This window comes from Sceloporus occidentalis, unplaced genomic scaffold, assembly GCF_023333645.1.
Source record: "Sceloporus occidentalis isolate IW3139 unplaced genomic scaffold, rSceOcc1.0.p SCAF_3, whole genome shotgun sequence".
Lineage (NCBI taxonomy): Eukaryota > Metazoa > Chordata > Lepidosauria > Squamata > Phrynosomatidae > Sceloporus > Sceloporus occidentalis.
The window spans coordinates 67,146,464-67,167,111 of record NW_028316983.1 but is presented as its reverse complement, the minus strand read 5'-3'; the positions used below and the strand labels follow the sequence as shown (position 1 = coordinate 67,167,111).

General features: G+C 44.3%; 1 protein-coding gene across 1 annotated transcript in view; it reads right to left on the bottom strand.

Moving 5' to 3' along the window:
* The window catches only part of CELSR2 (cadherin EGF LAG seven-pass G-type receptor 2), a 132,018-nt gene extending 112,112 nt beyond the window's left edge, over positions 1-19,906 (bottom strand). The window contains exon 1 of the mRNA XM_089518291.1: positions 16,474-19,906. Within this exon, the coding sequence (XP_089374417.1) occupies positions 16,474-19,906 (3,433 nt within the window). The remainder of the gene's footprint in view (positions 1-16,473) is intronic.
* Positions 19,907-20,648: the final 742 nt, after the last annotated feature.

Below are 20,648 nucleotides of genomic sequence, written 5' to 3'. Positions count from 1 at the left end.
CATCCTGTGGTGAATCAAGCCACAGGACATACATGGTAAGCCCAGCTTTCTAGGTGTATATACTCACATCTTCCTGCATTCAGCCAACATGAAAGGTACAAGTGGGGTGCCACAAATTGAGATCACTGCCAGCCTTTGGTGATTTTCCAAGTACTGTCTTCAAGATTTAAAATATGTGTGAGGGGGAGGGAACTTAGCTACTGAAACCTGACAGATCTAAACATTACAAATCAGTGGCAGAAATCTAATTAGAATCATGACTCTTGACTTCCATTGGTCTCATTGCTCTCCAGTTCTTGTTACTGAAGCATAAGAATTCCTCACAGGATAGAGGAGAGAATGAGTGGGAGATGAAAGACTGCCAGCAATAGAGCTTCAAAAGAAGAACAAACTTTATTTGTTCAAACAACTCCCTTACAATATGGGAAGGCAAAACTCAGGCGTGTGTGGCCTACTTTGTTTTCTTCTAGAACAGAGGTAGACACTGTTGATTCTGCCATACCCTCTGGTGGTCCACACATCACACCAAGCAATGACCCAGAAGTAACATTACAGCCATCTCACTTCTGATAGCTGCTGAGAGGGGTGCGAGCTATACCTAGAAGGCAAATACAGTACTTAGAAGATACTTTCAGCCTCCTCCAAAAATTCTGGCCATAAAAAAATAAAATGGAGTTCACATGAATCTAGAAAGGTCAAGGAACTCTTGCAAGGGCCACACTGGGACCGTAAATTGCTCACTTCTCACTAGAGCCTAAAGATTTTCTAACTGGAGATCTCCCAACTGGATTCAGATACCAAATGATTATTTTGAGGGTGAAGCCAACATTTTGCTAATGCCCCTAAGGCCTAAGCTATCCCCTGGGGTGTCCTGCATGTACAAATGCAAAACCCACATCTGAGTTACTACAGGTCAAGGAATCAAACAGTCTTACTTAGATATAAATGTTGTTATAAATAAGCAACATGGAGTTAAAGATCTTTGTTCATCCTTGTGAATCACTGACTGATGCCTCTTTAATTTCTGCCCAGCCCTGGCTTTATAGAAGCCTGCGTCAGAGCATACTAAAACCAAGTAATATGTATGCTATGCAATCATTTATTTCTGTGAAACAAAGCTGCTGAGAAAAGGGTAACAATTCCTGGGTTACAAACAGTGGGGCAGCCCTAAGAGAACGTTACTGTCTGAGCAGCTTAACTCCCCTTTCGGTGGATGGGGTACACAACCAATCCTGTAGAATTAAAGTGAAGACAACCATATGGTCGAAACAACATAACGTGCAAATCCCTCTTCATTGAGTTATCTTACGAGCATCCAGACAGATTTCAACAGTGGACTGAATTAGAAATGGGGTGGGGGCCAGGGCAGGGGGCTGAGACTTAACACTAGGTCAACTGTCACAGAGAAAGAGCGACGAGGAACAACTGCATGCCTTGCCATAGAGAAGGCTTGTTTACAACATATTAAAAATGTCACAGATGGTTCAAACTTTCCAAGCTTATCATCTCTTGAACCATCAATACAAATGGAAGGAAATTGTGGAAGACAGAATGAGTGCTTTGACCCCAAAAGTAGCAGTAAACCTGGAATCGCACAGCTGTAGGCCCAAGGCTATGTGACCCCAGGGTTGTTTTTGCAGCCCCAGGCCTTCTCCTACTGGGAAGAGGGATTGACAAAAAAAGGTGAATTTCCACTGCTGAGATCTTCTGGGAGGGATGCTTTGCCTTTTAAACTGGTTGCAGCCCTCCCTCCCTCTTTTTAACTTCAAAATACTATTTTGCAAAATTGGAAATAGATTTCAGGCCAGTGTACTGTTCCCCCCGCCCACCGGCTTGGGGTCCTTTCACACTAGATAACTATACCACTTTGATTCCACTTTAACTGCCATGGCAACATCTGGTATTTAGAATTCTCAGCAGGAGAGCTGGGGTGTGTCTACCTTAGAAACAGAAAGATTATTCAAAAATAGTCAGAGAATGATTGTAAAGTAGCCCTTGAGTATCCTAGGACATCAAGAATCTTTGCACTTCAGGGCCTATTCTTCACAAAAAATGCACATTTTTTGCACAGAAAACAGCATTATCTATGTAGAAACCAATATTTCTGCACAAGAAATTTGTCTTCTATCCAGAAATTTTGTTTTCTAAGTAGGAAAAAAACCCATATTTTGTAAAATAACATACTTTCGTCCGATTAAAATAATCCCAGAACTGTTAACAGTCTTTAATAACTGTTAAGGGGGAAAATCCCAGTAAAAGTACTCATCTTTGCCTTTGAGAACAGAATGTATGAAGATTTACATCCCTTGTTACCTCCCTTCTTTGTCATCTTCCCCAACCTAATGCCCTCCAGATTTGTTGGTTTGTAATATCTGTGATCCTCAGCCAGGATGATGTGAGTTGAGAGAACCAAGCTGGAGGAGAATGCTGCAGCCTTTCTTTCTTCTTCAAATCCAGACAACTCTTTCTTTTAAAAATATCAGAAAGAACAAGTAATGAAATCTAATGCTTTTCTACCTAATATTTCAACAGGATACTCTTAGACTCAAATGAGACTTTCTTCTCTCCAAGTCACACAATGGCAACAGACCAGTTTTCTCTATTAAAGTAAACATTGCATTCCCTGAGCTGGATCACAGTCACAGCACAATAGTCGCCCCATTTTCCTTGCACCACATAACTACAGAAATTCATCACATTCATGGGTAACTCATGGCCTGCAAGCTGTGTGTAACCTCCATAGCATGTGGGGGCCCCCATGGCCAGGAGGGTCCAGCCTCCCCTCTCCCAAATACATATGCACACATACACAATGTCAACGAAATTCAGCATTCCAGGAGACACCCTTTATGTTAAGCATGAAATGCTCATCTTAAAGGAATTTTGGTGGTTTGCCATCAATTCTTAGAAGAGGTCATAGACTACAGCAGGTTTCTAAACTGGTCTCTGGTCCCGCTAGGCTTGTCCACTCCTGTCCTAATTGCTCCTTGAATGAATTAATAAGAAAAAAATGTTTTAAAGCTGAAAAGAATAATTTTGGGAGGATATTCAGCAGGAGAATAGAGGCACCTCCCTTTCTCCCAGTGGCACACACAACAGAGGCCTTATCCCAGAATGTTTCAGATTTACAAATATGTAGCAAGTACCTTATGACACCATCCAAAGGACAGACTGTTTCCAATTAGAATAAAAAGCAGAAGGATGGACCCAAGCAAATGTGTTTACAATGACCACAGATTACAGTACCTCCAAAACATTAAGACTAAAAATTTCAATGCTCTAAGCAAAAGTCATGATGGAGTACCATTTCAGTTTTTGCATGATCTCTTCATATGGTAAGGAGCACCATGTATGAGAGCACACTTTATGGAACAAAATCATTTGATCCCAAAATCAAAAGCCAGCATGGAGGGAGGCTTAGCAATAAGATAGAAGAGGTATAAAGGATGAAAAGAATGGCCTTTTTAATAAGATACATTGACCTCCAGATCATGATTTATAAGCTGCCCAACAGACATGTGATATAAACGAAGGAACTTACAGGCATGGAAAGGCAACCATCTGCCCTTTGCTTTTATTTTTATTTATTTATTATTTATTTTTCTTGGATTTTTAGCAAAATTATTGCCCCTGCCCTGAAGCAAGAAAAAAGACCACTCAGAATCCATAAGCTGCATAAAGCATCATCCCACTATTCATATCTCCTTCCTAAATGCAAAGGCTACAGTGCATCTCTCAGACAGGGAATATACCTTGGTCCCCTAAGCCAAGTAATCGGGAAGAAAATAGAAAATATTCTTCCCACTATTTTCATACATTCTGTTTTCAGCACAACTATTGTTTGTCAAGGTGGGGGCGGGGAGAAGCAATATGAAAACTGATCCCAAGAGGTGCCTTAGTAAAACAGAACATGGGGCATCAGCAGAAGGAAACATGAATTACAACAGTTCACACGGAGCTTACAAAGAAATTGCAGAACAAATAGCAAAAGACATCAGAGCCGTAAGTCAGAGACCAGCAGTAGGAAACTGTAGGGAAAAATCAGTCATTCAGAGTCAGCAGAATAAAGGGAGCAATTAAGAATACTAGAGGAGAAAGGTAAAAATTTATTTGCAGTACACACTCAAGGGCAAAGCAGAATGTATGTCTACTCCACACTTGGCAAAATATACTTTTTTAAAGAACAGAATAAACACTTTACAATTAGGCCAGTTCTGAAAGCCAGAAAGGTTGAGATAAAGACCCCATACACAGAATCAGCATGTAGTGGTTTGAGTGTTGGACTATGACTATGAACAGAATTCAGATTTCTGCTCAGTCATGGAAACCCACTGGGTGGCCTTGGCCAAGTCACATTCTTTGAGCTTTATGGGAAGACAAAGGGGGGGGGGAATCTTCTGGGCAATACTTGCCAAGAAAATCCCATGCTAGGATCTCCTTAGCATTGCCATAAGTAGCAAACAACTTGAAGGCACACAACAACAACAAACATAAAACTAAAACTGGAATGCCAAAAACAGATATTGGCACAGAACTAAACTGCCACCTCCTTCCTCAGCTCACACAACCTATTCACATTTATCATGCTAGCACAGAGCTGGCAAACGTGAAGAGTGAAGTGGCCTGGGAAATATGGATAAAATTGTGAGCAGAATGCAAAACAATCAAAGGACTGAGCTCCAAACTCATATGTGTGATGCAGCCATGCCACACAATCAACAAAGTTGTTTGCTTGTGCAAACAGGTTCAGATCAACAGGTAAAACATTTCTTCATCTTTAAAAGAAAGTACCAAGTTTTTTTTTCTATGCATTGCACTCCTTTGGATTACTCAAATAGAAATACATGATAAGTATGCTTTCTTTGGCATGCTATTTTCAGTGGGGGACGGTGTTGCTAAACACACAACCCACAAAGATCCTCAACAGTCAATTGGCCAATGGGTGATAAGCATCAATTTAGACTTGCAGTAAATTGGAGACAGATGCATTGGAAGGCTACCTTCAATTCCCTTTGTAAAACACCCTTATGAAACCACTTTACAATACTACACAAACACTATGCAAATGTGCATTAAAGTGCAAAAGTGGCTACACAGAGTGTAGCCAGACCATCCTATTCCTGACACAAGCACCATTCACCATTCCTAGCACAATCACCTCACATGAGCACCATTTACACCGGATGTGAGATATAGGCTATTTGTACCTAAGAGCAAGCAAATAAAAGTAAAAAATCTTGCAGCTGTTTCCACATCACAGAGAATGCTACTATTTCCACAGAGGATCAGGCACTAGGGGACCTGACATCCTTTGGACCCCAGCCTCCACCCTAGTTAATGTCTTTCCAACAGCTTACTAGCAGTTAGCAACTCCTTCCCATTTTCTGTTTCCTCTGCTTCTGCCATCCCACCACCCTAATCCATGTGCAATAATCCCTTTGCTTCTAAACCCTCAAATCCTACACATCACTGCGCCTTTTAAGTCAGAATCATCCCTGATGCTAAACATCACCATCATGGCCAGTGGAAGGCCTGGAAAGCTAAATGGGTAACTTCTCCTCCACACAGCCCAGATCAGTGGGTGGGCACACAGTCTCCTCAGTTCAAACACAGAGCAGATGGCTTGACTGTATTATCTGCAGTCAGTCCCACCTCCACACTATCCTAGGTTGCCCTGGACTGGAAGGTGTTAGCAGCTGCCCTGCCTGCTCATGCCAATCTAGTTACAAACCATCTTGACAAGGTTTAACCTCAAAAAATTACATTTCATGGCTTGAAGTAATTTATCCTATACAAATGGCAATTTCCAGATTGAAAAGCAGAAAGTAGTGGGTTAGGATTTCAGGGAGTAGAAAGGCTCCCTGGGGCTGGTGTAGCAGAGAAAGGGAAAAAACCATCCAGGAATAGAAAGAAAAAAGACTGCACACATTCTAAATATGTGCTTGCCTTCAAATATGTGTCTTCCTTTGCTCATAAGAATAACAGATTTGATAAAATGTCCCTCCCTAGTGACTCAAGATTGATCAAGACTGTAAAACTCATAACACTATGTAAAAGATTTCAAGTTGGATCTTAGAATCTTTTACACAGTGTTATGAGTTTGGCAATCTTGATAAACACAAATGAGACTACTGCTAAGGATATGCCTGGGTGTAGCTTTTTACAGAAGAACGCTAAATTTCCATAAGGCCTAAAAGTCTTTCTCCTTGGCCCTCAGAATGTGACAGCCATCAGAGTTTGAGGGCTAGACCACAAACCCACTAAAAGCATTTGTGGTCTGAACTGGAATATTGGCAGAGGCATTGGATTTTTTTATTTTAAAATCTTGTTTGTTTGTTTTTAGCTGAAGGGGGGTACAAGTATAACTGTCTCTGATGACCTGCTACCACTTCTGAGGCATTCCCACTTTGGCAGGCTTCTACCCCACTCAGCTGAAAGTATGACTGATCCACTACAATGTGCAATTTTATTTCAGCTACACTCCTGATTTTGCCTTGTTTTCTCTCTTTCTCTCTCTCTCTCTCTCTCTCTCTCTCTCTCTCTGCATGTGTGTGCATGCATATGCTTTTATTTTTTTGTTTTGTTTTATTGGCTGTTGTAATTGTTTTTATGTGCCTTCAAGTTGGCTCTGACTTAAAGCAACTGCATCCTAGTGTTTTCTTGGCAAGATTTATTCAGAGGCATTTCACTGACTTCCTCTTGGGCTGAGAGTGTATGACTTGCCCAAGGTCAACCACTTTCCAAGGCTGAGCGTGGATTTGAACCCTGGTCTCCAGGAGTCATATTCCAATATTCAACCCACACTGGATCCCCTGTAAGGAGGAGTGCTCATTTACGTGACTAAGCCAAAGAGCCAGTGTCCAAAGATGACCCTGATGGTCATGGGACCAGCATGACTGCACCGAATGCTGTTACCTTCCCACTGAAGTGATACCTATTTATCTACTTGCACTTATATGCTTTCAAACTGCTAGGTTGGCAGAAGCTGGGACTAGTGATGGGAGCTCACCCCATCACCGGCACTTGGACCTTGAACTGCCAACTTTCTGACCTTACAATCATCAGAACTGGCATCTTAACCACTAAGCCACCATATCTCTCATCCACTGTACTGACTATGTATTCTGTTTTGCCCACTTGGATATTTTTCTTTTAGCTAGAGAGCTGAGAGAAAAATGTTTAGATAAATAAATATTTTATAAGCAAGTTCAGTTTAGTTTACAATGTGAGTTCATTTCAGCATTCCAGTGCTAGAATGCACTTGCTAAAAAAAACAACAACAGCAAAACCAATTAGGCCCATCTAGAGTTGAGCCCCTGAATCAATTGAACTGGCATAAGCATTCATTCAGAAAGTTCCCATTGATTAAATGGATTTACTGTATTAGAGACTAACAATTGAATGAGGGCTTAGTGTCCACTTATATGCTCCCCAACCCAACCCCAGGATCTTTATTCAGCAGTTCCTTGCAGTCACTACTTTAATCTCAGCTCCCTCAAAAAGTATATATGCAGGCACTACATGTACAACTATAAAAATATATACAGTTCAAGTACCACAAAAAGTGGTACCTGAAATCCTTTAAATTTTTGTGGCATATCTCTTGTTGATATTTTCAAATACTGTTGTACTGCACACATTTCAATCGCAGTATATAAGATACATGTTTGTGTAAATCGACTAGGACATAGCTTCTCAAGTCAGACAGCCAAACATTTCTACTAATTAGAGTGGAGTGGAGTGGAGTGGAGTCTCCTTCCTTAGATGTCTTTAAACAGAGGCTGGATGGCCATCTGTTGGGTATGCTTTGATTGAGAGTTCCTGCAAACAGGGCCCTTGTGGTCTCTTCCAACTCTCTTTTTCTATGATCAGACTACTTAGGAGTTTTTGCCTAGGGACCTTATATAAATAGGCAGCATTAAATACAATGAACAAGGTTGTATTGTATTTTGACCACAAACATGTTATATTAATGGCATATCCTTATATCTGCATCTACACATGCTGTTGACATTGCCTGGAAATGTATTTCAATAAATGCCCTTCTCTAGCTGTAAAAAGCAAGCGCTGATAAATAATGTTATGAGTCTTAAACAGCCAAAACCACTGGGAGAAGTGTACTAAAACTTCACAGATGCCCTATGTTAGAGAATATTTGTCATATACCTTAAGTTTAATTAATATAATTAATTTTTTTGGTAGGTCTGCAATCCATTGCTTTGAGTAGGTTTGCTACAAGGCCAGGTTCAGAAAGCAGCAGTGCATGTCTCATTGCGCAGTTGTATTATCTAGGCTACTTCTACCAGTATTTTGACAGGTAGCAATTTTCCAGCATCTGATGCAAAAGCTTCATTTGGCTGTAATGGCTAAAAAATATTTTAGTTTTAAAAGAATGAACTATATAGCAAGTGTCAAGAATACACATTTCTGCTTCCAGACTAACTGCACCTTGTCATCATATTCAAACTTGGAGAAAATGTTGTTACTGTATAAACTCATGTATAAGTCTAGAAATTTTAGTCAAAAATAGATCTAAAAAACCTAGGTTGACTTATCCAATGTAATTTAAGTCTTATTTAAAAAGGAATCATCCCCTTTTCTTAGTAGAGTGGTGAAAGGTAAGAGCTTAGTCCTTTCCAGGAGAACCTAAAAGACACACCAAACCCCTCTACTCTTCCCTCTGCAGTGCTACTTCTGGCCTTTTTGAATGCCTGAGTCAGAAAATAGCAGTGTGCTTTGACATCATCTTCCTTTCCTTCTTCCTTTACATTCTTTGTTACATGCTTCTAAATTTCACCCTAGACTTATACACGGGTTATATCAAAATCCATAATTTTTGCCCTAAAACCTGCTCTTGACTTATACATAAGGTCAACTTATAGTTGAGTATATATGGTAATCTTAACCAGGGTGCATCTACACTGTAGAAAGAAGGCAGTTTGACACCACTTTAAGTGATGTAGCTCCATCCTATGGAATCCTGGGATTTGTAGTTTTACAAGGTCTTTAGCCTTCTCTGTCACAGAATGGTGGTGCCTCACAAAACTAGAAATCCCAGAATTCCATAGGATGGAGCCATGGCAAAATGGTGTCAAACTCAATAATTGCACCCTATAATGAGCAATCAAAACAAGACAATTTGTTAAGAAGTCGTTTCTCAGGTTTGTTTTTAACAGCCATACTTAAGTTTTCATTTCAGACAATGTGCTGAACTGTGATTATTTTAAAATGGAATTGGAATCTTCCAGTATTCTCATAGCCATGCAGAAGTCACACCAGTGCCAGCAGCTGGCACCTTCCATGGCAGTGGCTTGCACTAAAACCACTCAGGGTTTTAATTGGTATTTTAACGTATCTTTCCAAGGTGCTGAACTCAATAACCAAAATTATTGCAGTAGTTTGGCTTGCTTCTTTAAACGCCAGGCCTAAATCTACAATAAGATTTGCTGCTCAATTGACATGCAAACTACCAGCCATCTCTCCACACGAAACTCACTGTTTCTCATTCTCGTAATACTGAACCACATCCAAACACAACTACTTTAAACTAGCATGAAGAAATTACTTTATTTAAAAGAGGGGAAGCTGCATTCTATGCTCAGCATTGCAGCAGTTATCCAGAGAGAGAGATTCAAAAAGGTTGTTTAAAAATAAATTTGAACTGTCTCTCCTATATTGCTGAATTACAATCACCAAGCCTGAAGACTTGCACCCAAGTGAATGGTTGGGGCACTATCTTCCCAATAAGGGCCTTTATGTGCCTCTCTATTCCCTTGTGGGAAAAAAGCATAGGGTTCCCAACTTACCACTGTTGGTTTTGCTGTCATAACTTGAGACATTGCTCAGAAAATACTCTTAGGTATTTTAAGATTTTGACTCGTTTTGCTTGCATGGTGGGTATCAAGTATGTTTACTTGACTTTTCCCCAAAGCAACAACTTTGATCTTATTATAATTTATTATCAACTATTTTTGTATACAATACCTTCAAGTATTTTAAAATACAACATTTCAGCTCTACCTGAGTGAGAGATATTCTTTTGATATCACTTTTCATGAAGCCTCTGGCACAACTCTTTGCTACCCACACTGCCCTATAAGGGTGATGAATGTACAGCCCATGGGCTGAATGGGGACCCCAACCCCATTTTTACACATACACATGAATTTCTTCAAAAGAAATTAAAATTTGGGGGATTTTTAAATCTCAAAATAGCCCCAAACCTGGTAAAACTGCCCCAAATGTCATAACTTTGTTTCCTTCACTCCTCACGATGTCCCAGAACCCATCACTGCCTCTCCAACCTCCTGACAAAAAGAGGTTACAACTGAAACAAGAAATGATGCTCTGTTATTGCCAGTTCTGGAAGAAAAACACATGCATGTGGCCTGCCAGGATTCACGGTGAGCAAATGGACTATAAGTAAGAGGTTTCAGTACATGTAACTACAGCAATAGCTTATTCTTCCTCTTTTCATTCTTGTCTTCAGTCCTCCTTATTTTTCTTATGTTGATTCCTCTGTGTTCTCTGAACTGTAATGATTACAATAAGGTAGGTCCCATTGGGGCAAGGACCTGTCCTCTCATTCTTTTAAAGTCATGCAAATGGGTGCATAAGCACTGAGTGTAATAGTTATAGCGAAATGGGATCTTTGTCCCATTCTATGTTTCCAGTCATAGAATTATAGGTGTTTATCACACAGAGGCAAATTGCTTAAATCCCATGCAGAAATGGGATTTAAAAGTCTAGAAAAAACCCAGACATGTTTGTGTAAAGGAGAAATAATGTGACATTAACCTGAACAGAAAGTCGCCAAACCCCACTCCTTTTTACTTTCCGAAGTTCCTGAAAGTAAAAATGAGTGGGCTTTGGCGACTTTCCGTTCAGACTATTTTCACATTATTTCTCTTTCACCCAAACATCGTCTGGAAAAAACCACCCACATTTGGGGGGGGGTCTACTTTCTGTTTGGGTTAGCCCCGAATGCCACGTGACCTTAACATGAAAAACATTTCACTTTAAATCTAGTTTCCACCTCCATGTGATAAACTCCATAGAGTTGGAAGAGACCACAAGGACCATCCAGTCACCTCTTTTGAAAGCAGTTCTTCTTTACATAACAAGAAGGATGTCACAGTAGCATCACATGCATTTTGCAGGCACTGGTGGTTGGCCTCCCAGCCACACAGGCCCTGACACTCTAAGCTGCTACACAGCCTTTTGAAGTGTCACTTCAGTTGAGGCTGCAGGAGTTACCTACAGCCAGACATGTATTTTCTTGGTTTTCACTGGTCATACCACAGAGGAGCAGAACCAAAAAATACCCACCCTCAGCTCCAGGTCACCAGCTTTGGAGTGCCAGCTGCAGCAATTTCCAATAATGCCAGAGGCCTGGGTTCCCCATGCATCAAAGTCAGGAATACCACTCAGCGGGGCTCTGATGACAGCCAGGGGCCGTGGGTATTATCAACACTCCGCTCCCTCCACTGTGCAGTATTCCCCAGTCCCTGTCTTTCTATCCCTACAGAGCAGGTGCAATCTTTAGCCACCATGCTGAGAGTTTAATTGCTGAAACTCAGGGACAGCTGCTCTTGATCATCTCCAAATTGGTCTCCGGCAGGCAGACCTGCCACCGGCTCCCTTGCTACAGAGGGCGGCATAAATAAGCAGGATAACATGTACCGGGGTGCCTGGGACAAAGAGTTTCTGTCCCCACCAAATACACTTCCAGTCTCTTTGCTTCTGCAGGCTTTGTTTGTGATTGTTTAGATTGTGACTGCTATATCTGTGAGCAGAATGTGGCAGAGGGGGCATACCTACGGTCTTTATAAGACAAAGGCTAAAAAGATAAACTGCACTATACAGCTTCTAGTTCTTCAAATACAAACTGGGCATGCAAAAGCCACCTCCCTCCAAAACCAGAACCAGAGACAATATACTTCACTGGGGGTCCAATGTCAAGAGCTTTACTACATTAGGTGTCTATATCAGCCTTTACAAATCTAGCACCCTTCAGATTCATTAAACTAAAACTTCATTTTTCCTCATCCATCCAATGGCTTTGCTGCCTAGGTGAAACATATTCTAATACATCTGGAGGGTGCTAGGTTGAGGAATTCTGGTTTATATGGAGGAGACACACTATGTTGAATAGATAATTGGATTATTTGTTTCCCAAGACAGACCATCATTTTGGATTGGCTTTAGCAGACTATACTACTCCCACTCTGGAGTCTGGATACCATATATCATAGTAGGAAATTATGTAGCCCTCCAGATGTTGTTGGATTGCAAGTCCTAACTAGTACAGCTGATGGTGAGGAATGCTGGGAGCTGCAGTTCATCAGTATCTGGAGGGTCACATGATTCACATCCTGAAGGAAGATATGTACAGTAAGTCAAATAATATAACTAGAGCAGAGCTGGAAATATTACAGTTGGCGCTCCTTATCCACGGATTTTTTATCCGTGGATTCAAGCATCCACGGCTTGAAAATATTCAAAAGTATAAATTCCAATTAGCAAACCTTGATTTTCCATTTTCTATAAGGAACACCATTTTGCTCTGCCATTATATTTAATGAGACTTGAGCATCCATGGATTTGTTATCCACGGGGGATCCTGGAACAGAACCCCAGCGGATAACAAAGTCCCAGTGTACAGGTAACACTGCATTTGAGAATAATGAGGATGTAGCAATGTTATTTTTTTTAAAGTTACACTATTTTAAAACCTTGAACACTTTTACCTTTTTACTTATTACTGTGCCAATACTTGAATAATTTAGCTTACAGAAAAGATGGTGAAGTGACATAGATTTCACAGGTCCCACCCACACTGCAGAAATAATCCAGTTTGATATGGCTTTAACTATCTTGGCTCAATGCTAGGGAATTGTGGGAACTGTAGTTTTGTGAGAATTTTAACCTTCTCTGTCAGAGAGCTCTGGTGCCACAATAAACTACAATTCCCAGGATTCCCTAGCACTGAGCCAGGGCAGGTAAAGTGGTGTCAAACTGGATTATTTTTTCAGTGTGTATTGGACCACAGTGTCACAAATTACACTGAAGTGAGTGGTGTTTTTTCTGCCACCAAAAGCAGAGCAAGAGTCAATGCTTTTTAGTTGTAAGAAAACAGACTCATTCAACACAATGAAAATAAAACTGCTTTCACAACAGTTAAGCAACAAAATTATCTGTCTAGATCTGGAAGTCATGAAATCGCTTTGATCTAAGGTGGTGTTGTTGTTCCCATATTAGCTTTCTTTTAAGTGGATGGAGTAATAACACATCTGAGATGGTGAAGTAAAGCATGCACTATCCATTATAGAGTCCTGGATGGCATGATCTCCAGTGCCCCTGCCAAGTAAACACACAGCTCTCTGATACATCTGCTACCTAATCCCACTTCTACCATGTATGTCACCCATCCCATATCCCTGATAAGGTAACATAGTTAAGACTACCACTGGCAGTTGGCAGGCTTCACCTCAAGTTGCATGTGCTGTAACTATCTGTCATTATCTCCCCCTGAAGGTAAATGCCAACTGCATCATAAGCAGAACTTGAATCATAAACTCAACTCTTTAACTCCTACCAAAAACCTTGTAGAACAGGTGCTGCTGCAAGGACCCAAGAGTGTTATAATAATTAGTAGGCAAGTAACAACTAGCTACATTTCTGAAGGAGGAGGTCAGGGCTAAGCCAAGTTTGGTTCTTCCAAGGAACTCCAAGAGAAGCAAGGCTAAGATACTTTCAATTTCCACCCCAAGTCTTCTTCTTGTCTCTGATAGAGCTTGCTCTAAGGGGAAAAGGAACGCTGCCAGATTCACAAATCTAGAGACAAAATAATTTGTTTCAGCTATGGAGCACATCCCACAGAAACCCCACACCTCACCTGACTTTGCCTAGAGGAAACGACCACCTATAGAGGCTAAGCTTATCTTCTCCAAGCCTGCAATTTCTGTGAAAAAAACAAGACTAGGGCCTCTCCTTTGAGCAAGAGAGAGATGCATGCTATCATGCTAGCAGGTCTAATTTTAGGGAAAGGAATATATCCAACTTGAATTTGGTTCAGCACAGAGTGAGAGGCTTGACACAAGTGAGTCAACACAGCAACCCAATTCCCAAAATTTAACATAAACTGCACAGCATGGGAAGAGTGGAGATTTTAGGTTCTGGTCAGTCTGTTAAAATTCCTTCTCCCACAAACACACACTCACTACTTGCTCATGACTTGTAATCTAATCACCAATTTGGAGTTGGGGTGGGGTGGGGGGGATAGGCAAAGCTTGCATCAACACCCATCATCCAAAATTCACAGCTTCCTTACCCACCTCTTATAAAAAAAAAAAACTAGCATGCAATTCAAATGATGCACTAGGTTGTTGGATATGTCACAGAATAATACTTGTACCAGAAGCATTGTGGGAAATCAAATGGTAGCTAAGCCTACTTGTCCACCAACACCTCCACAAGTGCTGTCACCCTGGTGGCCCTCTAACACAGAAGGGGTGCAATCAAACAACACTTTACCCAAAGGCCCCACAAACCAAGAGCTGTACCAAGGAGTAAAGATGGGTTCTCTAAGGATAAAACCTTTCATGATCTGAATAAAAACCCCAGGCCTTAAGTTGTGCATCCATTCAGATCTAGAAAGCTGGACTATATAGGTCTGACCCAGCAAGTTGTTCCTATATTTTCATGTCCTTAACCATCATGGTGTTCCCAAGTTAGAATTAAAAAGTTTAATTGGCATATTATTTTAAAATATGTGCTGGAAATGTTTTAAAAAATGGTTTCAGGAACCTATTTTTAACCATTTCCAACACATATTTTAAAATAACATGCCAATTAATTTTTTTAATTCTAACTTTAGGTAAGGTACAATGATCTGATGGACTAAACACTTGTCTCACACTCTCTTAAATCAGAAATGATTTAGTATCATCAAAGTATTTCACATTACTTGAGCCAATTCTGACTACCAGTTTGAGCCAATTCTGACACCAGCTGATGTCATCTGATGTCAGCATTCTAGAAGGCTAAATAAAATTATGCCAGGCACAAGCAAATCCTTAGACGCCTTCAATATTGATGCCTTTCCACCTTCACCACAGTGCTACCATTGTATTACTGGCCCTTCTACAAGCCCTTGGCTCCATTAGAAGGCACTCTCTTTAATAAAGGGATGTGTGATACGTTGCCTTCAGACACTGCTAAACTGCTATTCCCATCATTCCTCAGCACTGGCTCTGGCTAGAGCTGGTGGGAACTGCAGTTTATCAACATCTGAAGGACTACACATTTCCCAGCTCTGCTTTAGCATTATGTGATCATTACATAGACCTGTCTCAGCTGATACATGCATCTCTGCATACCCTGCAAGCCTCTGGATGAGTCAGTGACATTTAATTTAACTACAAGACACCCTAACAAACAGGCAGTATATTAAAAAAAAAGACATTCTGGATAAATAAAGCAAATATATTATCCGGAAACAAATCAGTTCTCAACTCTACTGACAGCTTTCTCCCACGCTACACCAACTTCAGGCACAAACTCGAAATATATGTTGTTTTGTCTGCGGCAGCAAAAACAAGGAGTTTAGTGATACCTTAAAAACAAAACAAAAATACTGTAGTGGCATGAGTTTATTTTGTCAGGTGACAGACTGTGGGAGCATGAGATGGAGATGCCAAGGGCTGCCTCACAACACAGTCTAACCACTTCCAAGGTGACAACATCACATCCCATTCTCCCCCACCTTCCAAACACTGATGAGTATAATTTCAGAACCCAGAAAGTTGTGCACAGAATGCAGCTGCATTGTCATCCCTCCATCTCTTCCACCATACTGACCTGGACAGACACTAAAGGCTGTGTGTGATGTTGCCATCGAACTATCATGCATTCAATCCACACACAAAGAGTCAGTTTTATATGGGATTAGTCTCAACCAGTTGATTCTTTTCAAAAGGAAGTAGAAAGGGAGAGGAAAAAGATTGTTTGGCTGGAAAAGCAGGAGCCGTGGAAGGGTAAAGGAAGAAAACCCTGCCGTTTCAGCTGTAAAGGCTGGAGCAGCATTCACAAGACCACTCTCAATGTGACCGTTGTGCCATTTCCACCTATTCTGGTTCAATTCTACATTAGTTCTTCATAGAGTTCTGTATTACAACTCACTATTTCAACAGCCACCACAGACAGTAGGCTATCAGCCAGTTGCTTTCTAAAGCTAAACAGCAGGCAAACTTTTTGTTCAACATTCATAACTGTTGTTTAGGAGTTAGCTCTCTATTAACAGAAAGTTTTCCAATCATGAGGAGCCTCCCTTCCTTAAAATCAACTCTCAAGTTTAATCATGTTGAGATGAAAGAGTTTGAACAAGACAGAGGAAGTTGGACTGGGCAGCTTTGAAAGCCCTTCAAATTATCATTTGGACCCAAACTCCCAGTGATACCTTCACCACCTTACCTGACACAGAAACTCTCATGATTGCCTCCAAAGGCCTGTTGTTATCCAAGGCCCTGCTCAGGTGTAGCTCTCCAGTGCTGTGGTTCAGAAGCACCAGCTTTAGGTCGTTGCCTTGCTCAAAACTATAGGTAAGAGTATCAGAGACATCAGGGTCATAAGCCGGGATCCTACCAATCACACCAGTGGGGAAACTACTGGACCTATTGGTGATGTAGTTGTTGAAGATGATCTCAAAGTTCTTCAAGATAGGAATGTTGTCATTCTTATCCCGCAAACGGACATGCACTGTAGCCCGGCTTACCAATGGAGCTGAAGTTGCTTGAACCACAATGACATATTCAGACTTTGCCTCATAATCCAAATCCATCAATGCTGTCAGTTCTCCTGAGAAGATATCAAGTTGGAAGACCTCAGGGATGTTACCTTCCACTATCTGGTACATGATCTGAGCATTGGTGCCTTCATCTGGGTCGCTGGCAGTGATCCGGGCCACCACTAAACCAATGGGGCTATTCTCCTCAACAAAGATATCAAACTCATCCCGTTCAAAGACTGGGGGGTTATCATTGACATCAAGAACAGTGATATGGACATCAATAGGTGTCCTCATGGCTGGCACACCCTTATCAACTGCATATGCCCTAAGTTCATACAATGGGACATTCTCCCTGTCTAGCCTACGCAAAGTCCTAACAATGCCTGAGGTGGATTCAATTATGAAGTCTCCATCACCATCATCCCCACCCTGAAAGGTGTAGAACACCCTTCCATTCAGCCCAGAGTCTCTATCTGTGGCAGAAACCTGCAGGACACTAGTGAAGGCTGGGACATCCTCATATACAGAGCCCTGGTAGTTATCTCTTAAGAACTGAGGTGCATTGTCATTTACATCATTGACTAGTATTTCCAAGTAGGTGGTGTCTGATTTCTGTGGGATACCGTTGTCCCGGGCAGTAATTGCCAATGTGTAAGACACCTGATCCTCATAGTCCAGTTCCATCTGGGTGGTAACAGCACCAGTGTCCATATCAATCTTAAACTGAGGAATACTGTCCTCCATGAAGTAAGTGATACGGGCATTCTCCCCCGTATCCTCATCGGTAGCACTGATGATCACTACTGTGGTACCCACCGGCCTGTCCTCATTGATATTAACAGTGTAATGGGAGCTCTGGAACACCGGCCGATGTGTGTTGGCATCGGTCACATTAACAAACACCTGGGCTGTGTCAAGCCGAGTGCCATCTGAAGCTGTAATCGTAAGGAGATATTGGCGCTCTAATTTGTAATCCAAGGGTAGGGCCAGGGTAATAAGACCACCACCGCTCTGGCTGGTTATTGAAAAGCGATTGCGGGTATTCCCATTGGTGATCTGGTAGGTGATGACACTGTTGACGTCCCGATCAATAGCGGAAACCGTAAGGACGCTGGTGCCCACAGCAGCATCTTCGTTGAGGCGCATGGTGTATTCCTTTTGAGTGAACTCAGGATTGTTGTCGTTGACATCCAGAATGGTAATGCTGACACTGGCCGAAGAGGTCATGGGGGGGCTTCCATGGTCTCGGGCCTCTACTCCAAAATTGTAGAAGTCCACAGTCTCTCGGTCCAACTCAAAAGCCACCACAATCCAGCCAGTGTTGTTATTGACAGAAAAGGGGAAATCGGGGCTAATGTCAACCAGGGCATACTCCAGCCGAGCATTCTCCCCAGAATCTGCATCGATGGCTTGGATGTGGATGACAGAGTAGCCCACCGGCACGTTCTCCAGCACCGTGGACTGGAAAGGGGTGCTGACAAAGATGGGGGCGTTGTCGTTTACATCCAGGACCTGGATGGTCACCAGCCCACTGATGTTAGAAAGAGGGGGCCTTCCTCCATCCTGGGCCCGAATGCGCAGGGTGTACTCCTTATTCATCTCATAGTCAAGCTGGCTGACCACATCAATGTTGCCCGTCTGGGCATCAATGTAGAACTGCCCCCGGGTGTTACCGCTCATGATGCTGTAATGCACCAGGGCATTGCTGCCTTTGTCCCGGTCTGTCGCGTTGACCCTTAGGATGTGGGTGTTGGAGGCCACATTCTCAGGGACCTGCACCACGTAGCGTTTCTCGCTGAACTGGGGCGAGTTGTCGTTGTCGTCCTCCACGGCGATGTGGATGGTGGCTGTGGTGCTGCGCGGGCCGGGGTCTTTGCCTTGGTCATTGGCTTCCACTATCAGCTGGTAGGACTCCACGGCTTCCCGGTCCACCAGGCCATTGGTGCGGATGACGCCGGACTTGGGGTCGATCTCGAAGATCTTGTTGGCCCCGTTGCCGTTCAGGATGTGGTAAAGGATGTTGGCGTTGGGGCTGGCGTCCCCGTCCGTGGCCCGCACCGTCAGCACCTCGTAGCCGACCTCCAGGTTCTCCCGCATGCTCTCCTTGTACTCCTGCTGCTCAAAGACCGGGTCGTGGTCGTTGGCGTCGCTCACCGTGACGGAGAGGGTGGCCATGGCCGTGCGCCGCGGGGAGCCGTGGTCCGTGGCTGTCACCCGGAAGACGTGGGTGCTCTTGGTCTCCCGGTCCAGCTCCTCTGCCGTCGACACGGCCCCGGTCCGGGGGTCGATGGCGAAGAAGGCGTTGGAGCGGCTGTCGAAGAGGGCATCCATGGCGTAGTCCAAGCGGCCCCACTCCCCCTCGTCCGGGTCCACAGCCCTCAGCAGGACCACCGGGGTCCCCGCCGGACGGTTCTCGGGCACCGAGGCCTGGTAGGTGGGCATCTGGAACTGAGGGCTGGCGTTGACGTTCCTCTTCCTCCTCCGCTTCCTCCTCCTCCGCTTCCTCTTCCTCCTCCTCAGCTGCCCTTCCTCCTCCTGGCCCTGGGACCCGCGGCCGCTCTCCGTCCTCCACTGCCGCTCCAGCTCCTCTGCCGAAGAGGCCAGGCCCAGGCTCCACCGGAGGAGGCTCTCCTGCCCCCGGCAGCCCTGGCACAGCAGCCCCAGGCGAAGGGGGTGCCCGGCCCTGAGGCAGAGGGGCCCCGAGGGCAGCGCCACCTCCCCAGGCCCCCAGGGGCCCCTGCCCAGCGCCCCCGACACCCGGCAGCGCAGAGGGCAGCCTGGCTCCCCCCAGGAAGGCAAGGGCAGGCGGGCCAGGGGCTCCAGGCACCAGCCCCTTGGGCGCCCCCTCCGGAACCGGCCCCCGGCCTCAGCCCCGTCCCCGGGAGGCAGCAGCAGGAGGCGGCTGAGCAGGAGCCCCGGGCTGCTCCTCCTTGCCGGCCCCAGCAGGTGCGCCCAGAGGCCTCGCCAGGGAGAGCGGCACAGCCACCGCGGCGGAGCCCCTGCCTCCCGAGAGCAAGCAGCCGGCGCCGGGGGAGCCAGGGCTGCCGGGAGGCAGCAGGGGAGGCCCAGCGCCAGCCACAGCAGCCCCGGCACCAGCGCCACCGCCGACGCCAGCATCGCCCCCTCGGCCCCGGCTCAGCGGCAGCGCCTCATGCCCGGCAGCCTCCCTCCCATGGAACCGCGACGATGCTGCTGCCGATGATGGCTGCTACGGACGAAGAGGAGGAGGAAGCAGCCCCGCTCTCTGGCTCTCTCGCTCTCTGCCGCAGCCTCCTCCTGGCGTCCAGCGGAGCCTCTTAAAGGAGGCGCGCCCTCGTGCGGTGCTGCAAAGGCAGAAGGAGAGCGATGGGGCCACGACACACACACACACACACAACACAACACACACTCATATATATATATATACACACAAAACACACACACATCACAGACATATACACAACACAATACACACATGCATATATACACACAACACACACGCAACACACACACATACACAACACACACATGCATATAGACACACATCACATGCACATACACAACACAGACACACAGGGGAACCCCCCCCGCCCCGCCCAGCCTCCTCCTTCTTCTCCTGCAGCAGAACCAAGGCTTCTTTGGAGCCAGGACTTGCCCTCAGGATGCCCACAGGAGGGTCTCTCCCCAGAGCCTCCTCCTCCAGCTCCAGGACCAGTAGCACCAGCACCAGGGCTTCTTTCGGGCCAGAGTCCACACTCCGGGTGTCCGCAGGCAGGTCCTACATTTCCCGGACATGTCCTCCTCCTCCTCCTCCTCGCAAAACCTGCCTCTCCTTTTCGGTCTTCTGTTCCCAGGAGGGATGATGCCCAAACGTCCTCCC